This window comes from Zeus faber (genome assembly GCF_960531495.2).
Source record: "Zeus faber genome assembly, chromosome: 16".
NCBI lineage: Eukaryota > Metazoa > Chordata > Actinopteri > Zeiformes > Zeidae > Zeus > Zeus faber.
In genome coordinates, this window is record NC_137202.1 from 13386801 (window position 1) to 13406798 (window position 19998).

Consider the following 19998-nt stretch of genomic DNA (forward strand, 5'->3'; position numbering starts at 1 on the left):
TTCAGAATTCCTTATTTTGTGTTCTGTGGGGGATGGGCGGGGGGGGCTGAACTGGGCTTGGGAGTTTCACTTTAATGGGAGTGATTATTTTTATTTTTATTATTTTTTTGTTTTCCCCCTTAATGTTATGATGCTGTTGTTGTCCAGCAGCTCCGAGGGTTTAGCAAGCCGCACACCAGCAGCCCTGAGATTCAAGCCAATCAATCTTTGAAACGCTTTTCCATGTGAGACACTAAAACTCACGCAAAGGCATTTTAATCTCTTTTAACCTCCCACACACACACACACACACACACACATACACACACAACATGGCGCATTCTGGTAGATGAATGTCGCTCAATTTGTATTTTTTCCATCAGCTGAGTGGAGAGAATATTCTTTGGTGTCTTGATTTTTGTAAAGTCAAAAGGGGAAGATCTGTGTTTTACAGGGAGAAAACGGCACCGCTTTAGTTTATTATTATTATTATTATTATATATTTTTTTCTTTTTCCACGGTATGATCAATTTGATTAAGTTAGTGGTGTTTTTGAATTTACTCGTTGAACTGATCCACTGTTTAGTGTCTCCAAACGTGTAGTTCTTTCCCTCAGTGGCTGCTCGGTGAAGCCGCCTCCACTCGACCACTGACTGTTTCTGAATGGTGTATTTGATTCCTGGAGGCTTGGTTTAATGGTGGGTGTGGGTGTGGGTTTGGCTTAGAGGGTGGGTGGGGAATATGGATGGGGTGGGGGGTGGGCAGGGGCTGCTACCATAAGCACTTCATTGCTTCTGAGTAACTAGCTAGAAACACCTTTTGCGGTAAAATAATTGTGAGTAAAATACATTTATTTCATAAGTCGTCATTTCATGTCATTGCAGCTGCCTAGTATTTCAACTCTGGAAGATACGTTTACAAACATATTATAATATAACTTAAAAAAATAAAGTAATGGGTGGGGGTGGAAAAAAAAAAAACAACCCAACACAACATTCTGTCTGTGGAGCTGATATATAAAGCTGCAACATGATGTAACTTGGGGAAATCTTCAAGCATTTGTTTGTTATGCAAGTAATTGTGAATGATGCTTCATACTTTAATTGTGTCGGTAGCGCCCCCGTGGGCGCCGTGTTTGTGGAATGCATTGTGAGATGTAAAACAATTACAATAAAGCTTCTAGAACAAAGTGCCGTGTCTTATCATTCATATGGATGTTGGTTGCCACGTTGAGTACAGTTTCAATAGGCGAGGCGCATTTCATACACAAGGGGCTGATTCAAAACACTTTACATTAGACATTAGACTTCATAAAACAATGGAGATTTGAGGCCTGTCAACAACTGGTAGGTGGGTTTTTGTTATTTTGCATTGTCAGTAAGCTGGAGGAGAGTTAAATGAAAGGGGCCCCAAGGATTGAACCTTGGGTGACTCCACACAAGACATTTGCTTGGCACATACACCGATCAGCCACGACACTATAACCACCTGCGTTATATTGTGTAGGTCAAGTCAACTCCTTGAATTCTTTGAAATGCTCCTCAAACCATTCCTAAACAGCTTTTACAGTGTGGCGGGGAGCATTATCCCGCTGAGAGGCCACTGCCATCAGGGAATACCGTTGCCATTAAAGGGGTGTACTTGGTCTGCAACAATGCTTAGGTAGGTGGTACGTGTGAAAGTAACATCCACATGAATGCCAGGACCCAACATTGCCCACATTTGGTAGGTACCAACCACTGCATACTGGGAACACCCCACGAGACCTGTCGTGTTAGGGATGCTCTGATCCAGTCGTCTAGCCATTACAATTTGGCCCTTGTCAAAGTGGCTCAGATCCTTACACTTGCCCGTTTTTCCTGCTTTCAATACAACGTCCAAGAACTGACTTCACTTGCTGTCAAATATATCCTACCCCTTGACAGTTGCCATTGGAAACGAGTCAGTGTTTTTTTTTTTTATGTTGTGGCTGATCGGTAGAATTTTATTGCCCTTATCCATATCCAGTAACACTACGGTTGAAATTATTCCAGTAGCAATGTTTACATACATGTCATTAAGATTCTTAATTTAAAGAGCCATCTCTGTAATTTGATGTGGCCAAATTCCAGATAAGGTCATCCAAATAATCATTTAAGATTAGAACGCTTCTAACTTAACTGAAAGGCTTGAGATTTATCTTAAGAAGGGAATTTTCACAAGTCTTTTTACGCCACTGATCTACAAAACATTTGAAGTGAAAATTAGTCCCAACAACAAGATACTAAAAATGAAAAGTATTCGCACTATTGGTGATTATGAGTTTGTCAGGTGTAATATATTTCCTCACCCAACCTGTTTATCTGCTCCTGGGCCGGAACCTTCAACAAGCCTGGGGTGCAAGTACAGAGCAGCATAGACTTTGGGGAATCAACATAGAATTTCCCTTTAAAATGTAAGCAAGTGAGTAACAATCATTCCTGGACCCGTCTACTCAACATTTGCATGATTTTGCATTGATTTTAGTATTTACTAATCATCCCCATGAGTTTCCTTTTAAGCGTTCTATGAGAGTGAAACATTTATAAATACCACATACTAATATTGATTAAAAGGGGACTATACTTATATATATATATATATATATAAACAAGCAGGCAGTTATTTTGAACTAGAACCCATTTAATATATTTTTAACATTTGTGCAACACACACACACACATCAACCACAATAAACTCGGTATAAAAAAAAACACCTGATTGTCATTCGTACATTAAAATCTGTCTCATTCAACAACGATTAAAAAATAAAGTCATGCGGTTCGGCATTTCATTTATATTCATTTACATTATGGTACAAATAATTGGAAAACGATTACCACAAACACCGACAATATTGTACACATTTCCTTTCCGGGTTAAATCAATTAAAAAAAAATAACGGTAAAAACGGACAAACACAAAAACCCGGCGGCGTCGGGCGGCCGCAGTGACGCAGCTGAACCACAAAGGGGAGCGTCTAACGCTCGTTCCAACTGGGACGGAGAAACCTCCCCGTACGGGTGGAGCCTCCGGGCCGGGTCGCAGCGTCCAGATGACATCGCCCCGTCCCCTCCCTGAGAACCCCTCTCACACGACACGACTTTTAACCTCTACACCCACACGACCTCCATGGACACGCTCCACAACGGTTTGGAGTTAATACGTCACATCTCAGACACAGGTCAAAGGAGACTCGTCACATTTGAGTACATCTAGTAGTATATATTGACTAGTTTTGTCTTCTTTATATATCTCTTTTTTTTCCGCGGCCTACATATTTCATAACGCTTTGGATGTGTTCACGGGTGAAGCCGAAGAGAAGCAGCGACGGGGGGGAAGAGGAAAACATTCTCAGTAGCACCACGCCCGGTTAGTAAAAACATAAAGACAAACAGGGAGATCAAGACCCACAAAGGCACTTAAGTCACACGGTGTTTTAACAGCGGATAAAGGCTCATTTGAATAAAACTAATTTAAAAAGAACTTCAAGTGTTTTTTTTTTTGTTTTTTTTTTGTTTCTTCATAGTAATGTATTATACAATAAGCATGTAGCATGTTTATGTTGAATGCACTGCGAAGGTAGCCTTGAATATCACTTTAGAAGACATTTTTTTCCCCCGGAGAAACCCAAGTCTCCCGTAAACCCAGTAAAATCCCTGTACAATCCCAGATAAATCCCTGTACAATCCCAGTAAAATCCCTGTACAATCGTGAAGGGTATTCCACCTTTTGTAGACTTTCAACGGTCGTTGGCACGACGACCGGCGAAAGCACAAAACGATGGAGTCCTCCCGCTCCGTTGTGCATAGCGAACAATTCCTTTCCCTCCGTCAGTCCACCGATGCTACATTCGACAGCCTTTACAAAACCCCCTGTTTGGCTGGAGCAGCCTGGCGTGTTCGACCGGCGCTTCCGGCGGGTTTCTTGGTCTGCTTTCTCTGTTTCTCTTTTGGGATCTGGGACACCGTCCTTAGCCAGCCGCACTGTACAATGTGCCTCCGTCAGGCACGGACACAGCAAAAAGCGCTGAACGTGGGTTAATTCAAGTTGCATAACGCGCGGTCGGTCATCTGACCGGACGGAAAGCATAATAAGAAACGGAGCCGACGGTGAGACGGAATTCCTTCGTTCGTACTGATGACCAATTCCAATGACCAATGACCTGTTCCTCACTCCACGTGAAATGAGAATACAGTGTAAACATTATCTGGCCCAGTTTCCTATCCGCTCTCAACGTGCTGGGTTTCACCGGGGTCTGTTGTGATCCGAAACCGGCTGGCACGTGGGAGGCAGCGTACCTCCAACGGAAAAAAGGAGAACGTGGTGAAGAAGATAGAACCGCCGGCAAACCCCTCCCCTTTAATGACCACGCCCTTGTGGCGTGGTGCGTTTTTTGGCGTACAGTGGTGAAACGAACAGGGGGGGAAAGGAAGTCGACGTTTTCCTGGGGATCTCAAGCAGCTGCGCTCCCCGCGAGTTTTAGGCTTTCTCGTCCCTTCTCCAGTGCTTTTGCTTTTTGCCGTTGTTCTGTGTGACAAACCGAATTAGCACCAGGGGAGAAGCCCCACTAGTATTGTTTTCCCTAGGAATGGAGTAACAGAGGGAGGAGTACGATCATACGCGTTCCTCAAACCGTCCCGTTGATACGTTTTTACACCTCCGTGACGGACGACCGGAACAGTGCTTGAAACCGCGTTTCTACGCCGCGACTGAACCATAATTCATATTTGAGCTAGAACTCCCAACTGGACAGTTTGATGAAGTAACCCATCCACCGAGGAAGGAACCTTTGTAGGAAACTGGGCCATAAAGACAACTACCCTGCAGCGGCTGGAAATGTAAATCAGAACAATGTGAACAATATCACGGTCGCTGACAGGAAGAGCAGCATCGGAGACATTTGGAGCGGGCGAAAGGTGTTAAGAACAGCGATGGTGAAGAACCGGTGGCGTTCGGCGTCGGTGGCGTTGGCGCCCCGAGGGTCGTGCCGTGAGGCGCGGGCGAAAGGTCGACGGTAGACATCTCAATGCCTGCGAGTCGGGCCCCGGGCCTCACAACGTACCTCGCAATCCGCCCTTGGTTTATCGGCGAAGAGGCGCGGCGCAACCGTAAACTAGAGCTCCGTTTAGAGGAAACGTCGCCACGCGGCAGGTGGAGGCGGAAGGCCCGAGACTTGCAAACAAGGTCACGATTCGGTGAAACGCGGACCTCGGGGACCCGGCGGAGCTCAGAACGTACCGGCGTTTGTCCGGATGGCCTAAGAGCGACTCATCACGCGGAAGGAGGAGTCCGGTTTTCCCCACTTCCCCTTTCAAACCAGGTAAAGCTCCTCTTGCAGTTCTGCTCCTCGGCTCCTGCGGTTGTGCAGCCGCCGCCGTGCGCGTGTGTTGCACCGGCGACGACCCACACACACACACACGCGCGCACACACACACACACACACACACACACACACACACGCACACACACACACGGGGTTTGGTCACGTTCAAACTGGAAAGAGTTGTTGTGTCGAGATCTGCACTGGAGAGTTGTGCTGTTTGGTAATTAGGAAGAGGGTCTTCTTCTGGTCTTCTCAAGTTTGTTGCTTTGAAAAGGCGGAGGTCACGGGTTGGATTCCCCACCCAAAGTGGTCTCCTCTCGTGGAGGTGTGATGAGGTTTGGGTACAAGTGTCCGCCAGGGGACGCACGGCTCAGCGTTACACGCATTTCCACACGAAGACACTGGGGGGGAGGGAGGCAGACAAAGGGGAGAGCCCTGAGCAATGGAGTGAAGCGATGAAATCAATAAATAAAGAACAAATCAGGTCTTCTGATCTATAATAGTCTGTGAACATATTATAATTATCAAAAAATATTCAGAAAAATGTCTGAATATGTCTTAAAATGTCTAACTTTGATTTGAGTGTTAGACATTACTTGCCTCTTGAAACAAGCAGATTTTCAGTAATTTGACATCTGTCTGTCTATCTATCTATCTATCTGTCTATCTATCTATCTATCTGTCTGTCTGTCTGTCTGTCTGTCTGTCTGTCTGTCTGTCTATCTATCTATCTATCTATCTATCTATCTATCTATCTATCTATCTGTCTATCTATCGGTCTGTCTGTCTATCTATCTATCTATCTACAGTATCTATCTATCTATCTGTCGATCTATCTGTCTGTCTATCTGTCTATCTATCTGTCTATCTATCTACAGTATCTATCTGTCTATCTATCTACAGTATCTATCTGTCTGTCTGTCTGTCTATCTATCTGTCTATCTACAGTATCTATCTATCTTACTGTCTGTCTGTCTCTATCTGTCTGTCTATCTATCTATCTGTCTGTCTGTCTGTCTGTCCATCTATCCATCCATCCTCTTTAACTTCAGAAGTCCTTGTAGTACTGAGATCTGCCACTTACCTGCAGTCGTCTCCTCCAGTGCTGATCACATATTTATCATCGTAGGAGAAGCGGATGTTGGTCACGTGCACAGAATGACCATAGTAGCGCTTGTGTTTGGCCTGCAGATAGAAAAAAATAATAACACAAATAAAATAAATATAGTTTCTTCGTTTATATCATGTTGCTGATAAAAAGCTTTTCATAGCAACTTAAAATTGGCCTTGACGGTGAACAAATCGTTCAATCGATCGCTTTCATTTGAGTAAAGGACAAATCGAACAGCCGATTAGTTGATCATGAAAAACAATCAACTAAAGTGAGTTGGTTTAGTGAAGTATCGTGTAAAATTCCCTCATATGTGCCGCCTGCCTTTGTTCCATGTTATAAAATGAAAAGAGTATTTTCAGTGCTGGTTTCTCAACAATTCAAGAGTTGTTTGGGTTGATATGAATGGTGATGAGCATTTTACCATCATTTTGGACTACATTGTTTTACTGCCATCTACGGTCTACGTTAAATGCCAAAGATCTAACTTCATGTTTCTTTGTATTATTTTTTGCGCGGAGAAGGGAACGGCGACTCACAAACTTCTCGGCGCAGGGGAAGTCGAAGAGCTTGACGAGTCCGAAGTCGTCTCCCGTCACCACGTTGACGCCGGCGTGCGACACGCAGGCGCAGTTCACGTCCGCTTTGTCGGCGTTACGAGGCCACACCCCCAAAACCTCGTCTCCTAAGATGCTGAGAGACACACACACGCATTATGTAGTGTATGTGTCTTATATACAGTATATACTGTACTGTATACAGTATATATATATATATATATGTGTGTGTGAGTGTGTGTATTATTACCTGGTCCACGTGACCCAGGTGATTGCGTCGATGATGATCTGATCTAAAACCTGTTTACCTGAAGGAACTTCATACACGTGACGCTTATAAGAGCCTGTGGACACCTGGAGAGGGAAATGAGAAAGAAAGAGACCGTCGGTGCCACCGCTGCGCCTTCCACCCAGGGTTAGGGTTAACCCCAAACCCCCGCACCACCCGGTGTCTCCCCCTACTTCCTGCTCCCACCTGTATGAACCTGCTGTCGGCGGAGAAGTCCATCTGGATGATGAAGTTCGGGACGTCCTTGCAGTAGCCTCGCCTGTTGAGCTCGGGACCGGAGCTCAGGTCGTAGAGGTCCACGGTGTTCTCCGCAGAGCCCACGGCGAGCAGACGCTTGTCTGGACTGAACCTGAAGACAAAGGGAAATGGATCCAGACCGGGGACGTCGACGTTCAATCGACTTATTGCCAGTAAGAATTTAATCAATTGAGATTCTGTCTTATTCGATAAGTGAACTGAACAATCTGCGGTCTTGTTGTTATTGTATCAACGGGAGTCTCTGTGGGGCGCAGGGCGTTGCGAGAAAAAAACCCCCACCCAGCCAGGACAGGGGGCAGTCGAGAAAAAAATGCTCAGTGGGGCAAGTAGTAGAAGTAGTAGAAGAAGTAGATGGAGGCTTCCAGATGAACGACAAACAACGACGGCAAAACGAAACAAGCGATATGTTGCTATGGTGATGACTCCAGTAAAATATATTAAACCAAATAATTTAGTGTCTGTTTATATATAAGAATTTTCGTAATGCTTAATACTTTAATTAGCGTCTCGATGTCCATATCTGTGCCGGACTTGATCTGTCACGTAACGTCCGGCCTCATTCCGTCGTGGAGGACGGCAAAAAGTTCAAATATTTAACTAAAGACGGGTTGTAAATAGTCCTGTACGCGCGAACCAGCTCAGCGAGTCTCGCTGCGAACCTCTCCATTTTGAAATGAAATGAAATGAAATGAAACGAGGAGAAAAGCCAAGTCACAAAATCGCGTAGGTCCCCACGCGCCACGGCGCCTCCCCCTGGTGACGTCATTAGCTTTCACGTCATCAATGAATCGACACTCGTTTGTTGAGGTTAACAACTATCGATTAAGGAAATTCCTTTAAATTTGCATCCCTAATCCAGGCAGACTCGACATGTTCTTGAGGCAATTTTTTTTTTTCCAGCACGAGAAATGAAACCCACACACCAAGTTTCAGGTCCGTAACACAATGTCAAACTTGATGTCAGGGCTGAGGTTTTTAAAGTTTGACTGCTTCGACGGCCAAATTGGTGCCTGGCGTCGATAGGTGTCCACCATCATATAATAAGGGCTTCACAAAGACAAAAAGAGTGGTTTAAAAGAACAGCATCATAACTGTCTCCTCCTCCTCCTCCCCCCCCCGCCCTCCCACCTGACGTCCATGATGGCGGTGCTCCGGTCCCGTCTCTTGCTCCACATCTTCAGGGAGTTGGTGAGGAGGAGGAGGAGCCCGCCGTTGTTCATCCCCACGGCGACCATCTCTCCGTCGGGGCTGTAGGACACGCACTTGACCGGAACGCCCACCGACAGCTTGTTCAGCAGCTTCTTGTCGCTCAGGTCCCAGGTCCGAACGGTGCCGTCGTCGCTCGCCGTGGTGAAGACGTCTCTGGACGGGTGGGACGCCAGACCCCAGATCCCGCCCCGGTTGTGGCTGTCCATCAGCAGGTTGGACGCTGCGTTCTTCTCCCCCACCTCCAGGATCTCCCCGTCCTTGGTTCCCACCAGGATCTTCCCCTGTAGGAGGGGGAGTGAGAGAGGGAAGGGGTGAGGGAGTGGTTAGAGGGGGTGAGGGAGGGAGGGAGCAAGAGAGATTAGGGGGGAGGGTGAAGGAGCGAGAGAGAGAGAGAGAGAGAGAGGGAGGGAGAGATGGGGAATGGGAGAGGGATGAAGCTTTAATGTAGATCCATATTATTTATGATACTTTATGATTTAAGGGACACACACACACACACGCACGCACACACACACACACACACACACACCATCACACACACACACACACACACACACACACCCACCTTTCCTCTGCAGACAGAGCGCACACATTGGATCTGCTGTGCTGTTGTTTCCAGCTGGAAGGCTCGACATCTCTTCATCTCCTGATCCCAGAGCTTCACAGCTCCTCCTTCCTTTGTCCTGAGACGCACGTACGCACAGAGACAGAGACAGACACACACACACACACACACACACTCACACACACACACACACAAAGCCTTGCTGAGCCTCATAGAACAACCATGTCCTTCAAATTCACAATAAATCAAATGTCCTCCCCTAACTTGAAGCCAACGTTTGTAAACATGTGCAGTAAACCGCCCGTCCGCAGTGGGAAGACTAGTTCACAGTTTCAGAAATAAGTGTGTAGATAACATTAGCAAAGTGGAGGAAAAACAAAACTACTGATTAATAGTAACGTGGGAAGGTGTATCTGTGAGAGACGCAGCTCTCGGGAGTTCCACTCACGGCCTCTCCTTGCCCCCTGTGACGATGAGCCCGTCCCGCAGGGTGGTGTACATGGTGAACACCGGGCCCGTGTGCGCTTTGGCGACCACGCGCACGAGGTAGTGGTCCCGCCACACGTACACGTCTCCGTTGACCGCACCCGTAAATGTCAAGTTGTTCTGCAAACACACAGAGAATTAACGTTAGGACCCAAACTCCAGCTGTAGCACTCGGTCAGGTACAAAGACTCAAGAGTCGATACCAATCGTGACTATTCTCATTCCCAGCACCACAACATTGAACGAGCTTCCAAAGACTGACAGATCGGGCCGAAATTCAAAATACAGACGCTACGACAACACACTAATCGATTTTTACTTACAGCTCCGAAGGCCACAGAGAGCATGGTCTGCATCCTCGCGTCCTCCACCGAGCCCACCACGCCCTTCTTGTACATCAGCGCTCCGCCCGCCAGCGTCCAGAACTTGACGTGCTTGATTCCCACCGAGACAAACTGCGAGTCCGAGTCTGGCCTGAACTCCACCACAAGGATCCGGTCGGGATGTCCGCCCTTACTGCTCACTCTAGCCCCTAGAGGAAAAGGGTGGTTAGCGCAACTCCACTGTGTTCTAAGAAATGATTGACGGCAGCAGAAAAATAATCGATAACGGCATCAGTAGAAAACAAACTGCCCCATTAATTTTGTTCTATTGTACTGTGCTATTGTTACCTTCCTGCCACCTCCAGACAGTGATGGTATGTTCCGGCTCCACCCCCACGGAGAGCAGCAGCTTCCCCGTGGCGCTGAAGTTGAGGTAGCCCACGCCTTTGCCGTGGCTGCAGCGCAGGATGGAGAGCGTTTGCTTACTCATCGCATCCCACACGTGGATGGAGGGAGTGGTGCCTAGAGAGATGGAGAGATGGATGGATGGACGGATGGATGGATTGGAGAGAGAAATGGAATGCCCAAAGGAGAAAAACAAAAAAAAAAGCAAGACAGTCAGACAGGGAGAAGTGGGGAAAGGTACGTTCAAAGCTTTGCAGATTGATTGCAGGGCTCGAGCAAAGGCAGGACGCTCACTTTCTGAACCTGGAATTGTTTATCAACGGTCAAACCTGATGTTCATGTCTTAATTATTAGTTTGGATGAAAGGAGTAGCATTAGTTTATGAGGCATGCAAAACAAAATATCATGTGTATCAGTATTTACTGTGGTACGTAGTACTATGTTAGTACTATGTTATTACTAGGGGTGCAACGGATCACAAAACTCACGGTTCGGATCGTATCACGGTTTTGAGTCACGGCTCGGATCATTTTTCGGATCAGCAAAAAAAAAAAAAAAAAAAAAAAAAGGGAGACATATAACTTTGCTTTCCATTGATTCTGTAAAACAATTAAAGGAAGGAACTTTTGACCATGGCTTGGAAAGAAAACAACATTCAAGAAGTCCAATGTTCAAATAAAATCTTACAATAAATATTCAATAATCAATTGTTAAATAAAGTGCAGTATGAGGCACGCATGATACCTTCTTCCTTTAAACACGGTAGTGAATGAAAAAATATGATAAGATTCACCCCCAGTAACTGAATTCCAGTATCGTGTTCAAATTCTCACGTTTATAACAAACAAAATTTCATGACAATCGGTTCAGAATCAAGCGAGGTACAGTCGTTGTTGTAGAGAAGTCTGTGTCTCTCAACACACAATTTAATTCGATTTAAAACTGTCTTTTTTTAAACACTAACACTAACTCTATCAAGTCTTGATTTGTAAAGAAAACATTTGTTCTCAATGAGTCACTATGAGTCCAGTCACATTAAATCATTATTAATAATGTTATTTTTTTGTAGTGGAATAAATAAACAAAATATTTGATAGAATTTCATTAATAAAAGGGATGCTTGGAGTCGGTAGTGCCTCATCAGACTTTTTTCCTGATTCTACTCATCATATCACAGCATCATGTTCCGTTCAACTCTATCATCTTATCTTTGATGTCACAATCAATATCATATCCATAATATTAATTGCTCTTACGGAGCACGTACCGGTGGGGCTTCGGTCAGACAATATTACCCACCAGACGGGGAGAATCGCCAACATGATTGTGATTTCGAGGTTCGGAATCGAACGCTCATTTCGATCGATTCACGGAATCGTGACACCCCTACGAGCCCAATCGCTGTGCTTCAGAGTAGAACACAGTGCGCACCTGTCTCGTCTCTTCTTTTCACTGCAACTCTGCGGCGAGATGTATAGAATCATTTCTTTAAAAAGTAACAGCGGCAGTAAAACTGTATATCAATGGGATGTTAAATTTTGCAATTGATCGGCGGTTCACATGCAACCCGTATGGATCCCGGATCGACTAGGATCCGTTACACCACTAGTTATTCCTGTAAGAGGTTCTGTCGCCCTCGTGTCATCTGACACTGCACACTGCCCTACGATATTAATCTGTGAGTTCCCGTTGTCCTTGTACCTTCAGCTATTTTGGTGATAAAGATAAATCCTCGCACATTCATAGAGCTGTAAATGAGACAACGGGGTGGGGAGGGGGGTTCAGGGCTGGAGGTTGGCTGTGGGGTGGGCGTGGGGTGACCTTTACCTGTGATATCAGTGACGTCACCTGAGGCAGTGTGAGGCCGATGGGAACAAATGAGGCCAGCAAAAAAAAAAAAAAAAAAAGCAAAAACAAAAAACAAAAAAATAAAAATAAAAAACAGAACAAAACAGATCAGATAAGTAAATCTGCAGTGAGTAGAGCGGAACAAGGCTTCATGGCGGTAAAACCTCGGGGACAATCCATGCCAACACAGAATAAAACCAAAGTTGGACCAATAAACCATGCTGAATGAAACCGTTACCGAGGTTAACCGGACGCTATCCGGGACGCTAGAATTTAGGCAGATAAGTCCTGCGATAGAGTTGTGGGTGTACATCTTGAGCAAAAGAGATCTAAACATCTACTCGGTGAGGTGGATCAGGCTTCTCTTTTAAGCCGGCAATGTTTGAATTTTTGACAAAAAGATAAAACTGCGAGGAAGCCGTATGTCCTTAAGTCGTACCCTTCAAATAGACAGGAAAGATTAAGTTTGTCCAGCTTCGGTACAGTTGGGCCCTGCAGTGTAAAAATGGCCCAGTTTGGAATCCCGGACAAGAATTAAAAGTACTTCTAGTGTGTGTGTGTGTGTGTGTGTGTGTATATACTATGTGTGTATGGGGGGCAAAGTAGTAAATAAATTCAGTTAAAGCGGGTTGCAGAGAATGGAGGACACATGCTGACATGCAACAAGCCAAGCCTCTTCAGTAACCTGTCTGTCTGTCTGTCTCTCTCTTTCTCTCTCTCCCCCTCCCTCCCCCCCTCTCTCCCCCTCCCTGCCTCCCTCCCAGCAGTTTAATATGAGTCCACAGGCCAACATTAAAAGGTTAAAACGTTGACACACCTACACACACACAAACACACACACACAGAGCGGTGAATGACCGACCTATCTGTCCCGTGGCAATGACGTTCTTGTATTTGGGATGCTGATTGACAGTAAGAGAGATGATGTCTTCGGTGTGTTCCAGGTAGAAGCTCTGGGTTCCTGCGGGGGAAGGTGAAGGTGTGAAGGTGGGATCAGAGGGAGACGGGGAAGTCACGGAGCATTATCACCGGTGATATGGTGTCACCGTATTTCATATAGCTATATATTTGAATATTCTAAACCTAGCAATGACGTGTTGATCCAAATAAAATAATTTGCTGCAACAAAACCATCTCGACAGAAAACTGGGTTGGCCAATACAAAACCTGTGAAGTACCAAGTATGTCCCTGTGCTGCAGCTCGGAGCTTAGCTTATTAACTAGCCCGACGGTACTCCAGTAGGCGACGACCACAACGGCGTGACCCTTGTTTGTGTGTGTGTGTGTTGCGTGGTTACCGGTGCTGAGGCTGTGGACTATGGCGGTGGCGGCCGTGTGATACACAATGTCAGCCCCATCATTCAGGTAGTGGAGGTTGTTGCGGCAGTCGAAGCCGCGGAACCCAAACACGTGGTCCAACACAAGGTCCTGCAACGGGACGGAAAGACCGACGGGCGGGCTGTGAGACGGGCCGTGATGGACAGACGGCCTGACTGACAGACAGGCAGACAGACAGGACGAGAAGACAGACCTCCACCAGCTTCTTCTTCTTGGAGACGTTGTTCCTCTGGAGCTTCTCCGGGTGAGGAGCCGCTCGGCTGACAGGAGGCCTGGAGCATCGACGAGTCGGAGGACGGAGGGGGAGACAGAGAGACAGACACAGTGAAACCGCTTGGTCTAGAAACAGACTGGACACAAGACAGCCAATGGAGAGTTAGACAGCTAGGAGAGACAGACAAGACAGACGGGTCTTTTCTCATCCACAGTGACGGATATCCGTAGGTAAACGTTAGAGACAGTTATTACACGGCTCTGTGGAATGCTCGATATCAACGCCGGCGATCGCTGGCCAGTTATTTCAGGATAATGACTGCTGATCTGTAAATAACAACTGTTTCCGAGTGCAAACAGTTCTCCGTCTGCTTTTCCCATCCCTCCCATCACTCGGCCTGCTAAAATAGAGGAATGCAGAGATTTATAACAAAATCCCCAATGCCCTCCATTCAGCATGTCTCACTTTACTATCACTGCAAATGTCAAATTTCCCATTAATAACAATAAATAGGTTACACACGTCATATGTACAGTAACGTTGTTATAGTGTTACATATGTTGTATTTTTCATAGCAGAATGAAGCTTACTCAACATTCTGTGTCAGTGTATTCTTTAATTTAATATGCAGCCGTGTAATAAGTGGGATAATGTGCGGCCAGTGTGGTGATAATTGCAAAATAAACCTCTTCAGCGTGATACAAGACCCTGGTCACCCTACTGGGGGTTATTTTGTGATATTGAACAGCTGGCTGCACATTGATCCTTACATATCTGCAAATATGAGTTAAAGTCTGATATATGTAGATGTCATAGTTAAATTATGACAGTGGTAAGCTTCCTGTTGGTACCGTAAAAAGGTAACAGAGAACTAATGTTTTTGTGCGCGGGCGCACACACACACACACACACACACACACACACACACACACACACACACACACACACACACACACACACACACACGGGCGGGCAGACAGACTGAGACAGAAGCTCATGTTACCTGGATCCCCTGGACAGCAAAGGGACAGAACCAAGGTAGAGCTTTAGAAAACAAACACACACCCGTGCACACACAAACACACGTGCACGTGCACAAACCAGAGTTGCCAACCTTGTTAAACGCAATTCTTAGTTATACGCTAAACCCGACTATTTCTCCTGACATGCCACAAGATTTTGATTGACCAGACCAAACTAACTACTAATAATTATTACTAAATGTCTGTTAATTGAGGGAGGCTTAGCAACCCCGACACACACACACACACTCACTCACACACACACACTAGAACAGGCCTAAAGAACACTTTTTAGGAACACTGTCTCCAAGACTGGATGTGGCGAGCTGAGCTCCACGAAGCTGTCATGCGACTGGTTCCAGCTCTTCGTTAACAGTCCAACATGCTTGTAATAAGCGAACGTGCACAGGCCGATTCAGAAATGGGCTCAGCTATCAGACATGGGTCACTAACAATCTGTGATACTGCTGGCTTGATTGGTCAACACTGACCGTAGCACCAACCAGGATTCATTGACACCACACACTAAACACAAGGGTCCAATGCTGGAAGCAGCCATGCAAGACGCACAATCTACTCATCGGGACCAGTTATGGATTCCACATCTAGCTCAGGGACATTTCGACATGCTACTATGAGGAGTCGGGGATCCAACCAGCATCCCTCCGGTTACCAGACGACCTGCTCTCCCCCCGCCACACTGCCACCCAGTTGCTCATAAAGGTCTCGAGCTTCCGTTTCCCTGTGAAAGCTCGAAGAGAGAGCCGAATTGGGTGACGACATCCTGGTCAGAGTGGGCTGTTATTGTGGGAATCCAAACTTGCCAAGAGCAAAATCGAGACAAAATCCAGACACAGACACTATCCTACACGGCCCACCCAGGTTGTATTTTGTTTCTCCAAATGCTGTGCTGTAGATGTACTATTCTCAGCAGATACTATGTTACACTTTCCCAGGCGCCATGACAATCGCCTTAGTGGGGCCTGAAGTTTTAAGCCATAAAAGAGTGCAAAGACTGTTACAAAACCTTTAATTTAATGCTGCAGTAAAGTGAACTACAGTTGCAGATATGCCTTTTCTGACATTCATTTTCACATCTCTGTTGATGGGTGGGTTAGTGGGCGGTATTTGTGAGCAATGGGAAGATAGCTACGGTGCGTGTCTGTCTGTCAGAACTTTCAACTACCAATCATTTGATTTTAGGAACAGGACTTTGATGGAAAAATCAGGACGTGAACATGTGACAGCAGCGGCTCAACCATCACGCCAGCAGGTCGCCGTCACACTCGACCATGGTGTCCGGGCGCTTTTAAACATGATCTTGGGGCACCACCTCGGCATCGAACACTCAGGTCCTACTCCAGCTGCTTATCTCTTTGAGCCACTGAGTCTTATGAAGTTTGGTCGTCTCTTCCAATTATTTGATTAAAGGAACAAGACGAGTCTCAAGGTCATGTTTAAAAGATGGAAAAGTCAGGACTTGCATCTCTGACGGCAGCGGTGGAAGGCAGCATCTAAACCATCATGCCACCAGATCTTCTTCAACCTCGACGCTGGCCTCCGGGCACTTTTAAACGCACACTCGTGTTGCTGCCTTTCAATGGTTCACATGGCATCAAAAGCTCAAGTCCTCGAAACCAGAAGACCCCCTACAGCAGCTTATCTCTATGAACCACTGAGTCGTACGAAGCTTGGCTGTCTCCTCCAATCAACCGCTGAACCGTGGCGTCTGAACCAGTCACACCGCAGAGTCCCGCTGGGATCCAGCTTCTCTGAGATGATCTCCACTGGCTTTTCTTGACATGAGGCTCACCACTAAAGCTAAACTCACCAACTCTTACGACAAATGTGTTTAGTAAAGTATGTAGATCAACATACAGTGATCAGTAAAGCAATAGTGGAGTGTCATCTGTCAACGGTGTAAATCTCACTGATACAACATTTACGTGAAAAAGTAGAAAAAAAGACCCATTAAGTACCTTCCACTTGCTAATAGGTTCTTATCTAAACTTTCAAATGATGAACAAAACAAAATGAATACGTCGATGATGATGCATTCAATCTCCCCACCCCTGCCATTGACTGTTTAAGAAACACTGATGATGTCAGAGATCTTAGATCCGGGCTCAGTGAACGAAAGAGACGAGTGAGTGATGGGAGAGGAGGGGTGCAGAGGGAAGGATTGGGTCATACCCACAGAATCCTGAAAAGACTGGACAGGTCTTCTGTCAGTCTATCTGACAAGAGGCACAGAGCTCACGACACAAGAGAGGAAAGATTTTTAAATAAGCAGAGCGGAGAGGAGGATGAGGTGAAGTAGAGTAAGGGTGTGAAGGATAGATGAAGTGTGGTGCTTTATGTAAAGGAGGACGAGTTGCCAACAAACGGGAGGAAAAAAAGTGGAAGAAGGTGACGTGAAGAAGAGATTAAAACCGAAGAAGGGGGGAGGAGAGGAAGAAGGAACTAAAGGAGATGAATTATGGAAAGACACGCTCTACTTCCATGTGGGATGAAGAGGAAATAAAGGAAGGGAAGGGAAGGAAAGAGAGAAAGTTCATGGGACCATTTCATGGATCCGTTATGACCGCTGTGTTGATAACAGACTCACAACACCAACAAGGAGTTGAACTGAGGTCAGACTGGTCTGAAGAGACACCTTCTACCCGTCCGAAGTAGGTCACCATATTCAACTTTACACATTATACATGATTATCATCCAGCTACTACTTCTTTGTATTCATAACAGATAAACACATGATCTACATAGTGAGCAGCAGCTCGTACTTACTTGACAATGCCCTGCCTCCAAGGGAATGCAAGTCAAAACAGAACACAGACATTAAAGACTCCCTTTACCCGCTTCACAAGATTTAATGTCACTGTAGAAAGAAATCCTACTATTTTGTCGCAAAAGCCTAAAAAGTAGCCTGTGTGTTTTGGGGGATTCTTTGCCAACAATTAGTAGTCTGATGTCTCTTTTCATTCATAGTCTGGTTACCAGTTGAATGAAGGAGTAAATCACTGCTAATATAAATCATTTATGAATACAAATACATTTTGGGTTTTGGAATCTGTTTTTCACACAAAATGTACATGGAGAGGAAGGCGTCTCGCTTGTGTCCAGTGGCCACTTAGTTTGAGTGAAACTCAGTGAAACTTAGCCATTTGAGTCTAAGCGTCATAAAATACCATACAAGTAACATTTCTGTTAAGTTTGTCTCGAAAATGTACTGCACGTAGATAATCAAGTTAGTTTTATTGTCATTCCATCCATATACAGTACACACAGTATATGGAGGAACTAAATGTTGTTCCTCCAGGATCACGGTAAATAAAACAGGTCTACATATGAAGACAAGTGCAACAATAACAATACAGTACAGGCATAAGAACAAAACGGCAATATGGGACAATACTTAACAACAAATAACCGTAAAAAATGCAATAATTATACTAATAACCTTTGTAAATAGATTATATTTATGTTTTCATTAAGATGGTCCTTTCATCATGTCTGTGTTTGAAGAGTCCATTGTTGATCCATTTGTGCTGATTTGAAAACAGATATGGCGAGCTTCGACACGGAGCAAATAAAGTAACCACAGCGGACAAGTACGTACACACACCATCTACACAATGCAATTGAAATGGAAACATGTTTAAATGTGCACAACACATAAATAAACACTAATATATATATGCACACAGACAGAGTACACGGCTGCATGCACGCACACACATAAGATGCAAACAGAAACAGACAGGAAGGTGCAGGCGTGTGTTTATATCCAAATGATAGATTCAGGCACAAGCGTGAACGTATACATACGTGCAGAGACACGCACACACACACACACACACACACACACACACACACACACACACACACACACACACACACACATACACACACACACACACACACACACTCAAAGTGCAGGAGGTGAGTGAAGCCAAATACCGTCAGGTTGTCACCACAGTGCACATTAATAAAAAATAAAAAAGTGTGGTAGGTAATATGGACTGATTTATTACGATATAATTTTTATTCAATTCTAATAATCGTTCAATTCATTGAAAGTCAAACTGTTACCTAGGTGACAGTATGTGAGAACAGTAGTCCATCACAGTGTTCTATTTGTGTGTGTGTGTGTGTGTGTGTGTGTGTGTGCGTGTGTATGTACCTCTCCTCTATGGAAATCTGGGCGTGCTGCTGATGTGGTTTGACGCCTCTCATCTCTCTGATGTTGGCGGCATAGATCTTACTGCTGTACTCCACGCTTCTTTCCCTGGCCACGTCGCTGTCGTACCCTGCGAGGATGCACACGTACGCGCACGCACACACACACACACACACACACACACACACACACACACACACACACACACACACACACACGTAAGCCGTGTAAATACACAGAGACACAGAAACCTACAAACACACCCCCCCACACACACATAAGAACAAACAGACCTAGCACAACAATAACAATGATAAACACTACAACAAATACCAGACATGCACAAAAATACACATTGACTAAATTACGTTCATCATGTCATGTTGTAATAGAATTGGCCTTAATGAGTCCAAATGAACCCAGTAATGTGCAGGTGTACTTGACATACACCGGCAGGAAATACTACGGCGCTGCAAAGTTAATAATACCAGTTATGTATAACAAATACAAGGCAGAGAGTCACTAATGGGAGCTGACACTATGAGTTCTGAGTCATACACAAAATTAATAGATCAACTGAAAGTCAAATGGGAGCATAGGCTGCTTTTAAAAGCACAGTCGTCAGCGGCAGCGTCACATTTGGCTGATGGAAGGAGTTCAAAGATCGTTGCAGACGATAACACACGCTGACATTGCTTGGGTGATACAGACAGAAGCTGTGGTGAAACAAAGAGAACAGCTGACACTGGCGGGCTGAGGACAGACAATGTGGAAGGTTTGGCTTTAACTTTAGTGACGTACTGTGTACCAAGGCCTGGGGGAATGCTCTTTTCCGATTGGCCATGACCTAGTAAGATCCTGTTTATATA

The 19998-nt window shown here is 45.3% G+C and overlaps 1 protein-coding gene across 1 annotated transcript in view; it reads right to left on the bottom strand.

The window, feature by feature from the left end:
• Nucleotides 1–5699: 5699 nt before the first annotated feature.
• The window catches only part of LOC307242354 (echinoderm microtubule-associated protein-like 6), a gene marked incomplete at both ends in the record, with an annotated part of 58212 nt that continues 43913 nt past the window's right edge, over nucleotides 5700–19998 (bottom strand). Inside the window, 14 exons of the mRNA XM_080016787.1 lie at nucleotides 5700–5724; nucleotides 6408–6508; nucleotides 6974–7127; nucleotides 7242–7345; nucleotides 7467–7629; nucleotides 8667–9028; nucleotides 9313–9430; nucleotides 9761–9918; nucleotides 10122–10330; nucleotides 10470–10643; nucleotides 13216–13335; nucleotides 13673–13802; nucleotides 13906–13984; nucleotides 19133–19259. Of these exons, the coding sequence (XP_079872913.1) occupies nucleotides 5700–5724; nucleotides 6408–6508; nucleotides 6974–7127; nucleotides 7242–7345; nucleotides 7467–7629; nucleotides 8667–9028; nucleotides 9313–9430; nucleotides 9761–9918; nucleotides 10122–10330; nucleotides 10470–10643; nucleotides 13216–13335; nucleotides 13673–13802; nucleotides 13906–13984; nucleotides 19133–19259 (2024 nt within the window). The remainder of the gene's footprint in view (nucleotides 5725–6407; nucleotides 6509–6973; nucleotides 7128–7241; nucleotides 7346–7466; nucleotides 7630–8666; nucleotides 9029–9312; nucleotides 9431–9760; nucleotides 9919–10121; nucleotides 10331–10469; nucleotides 10644–13215; nucleotides 13336–13672; nucleotides 13803–13905; nucleotides 13985–19132; nucleotides 19260–19998) is intronic.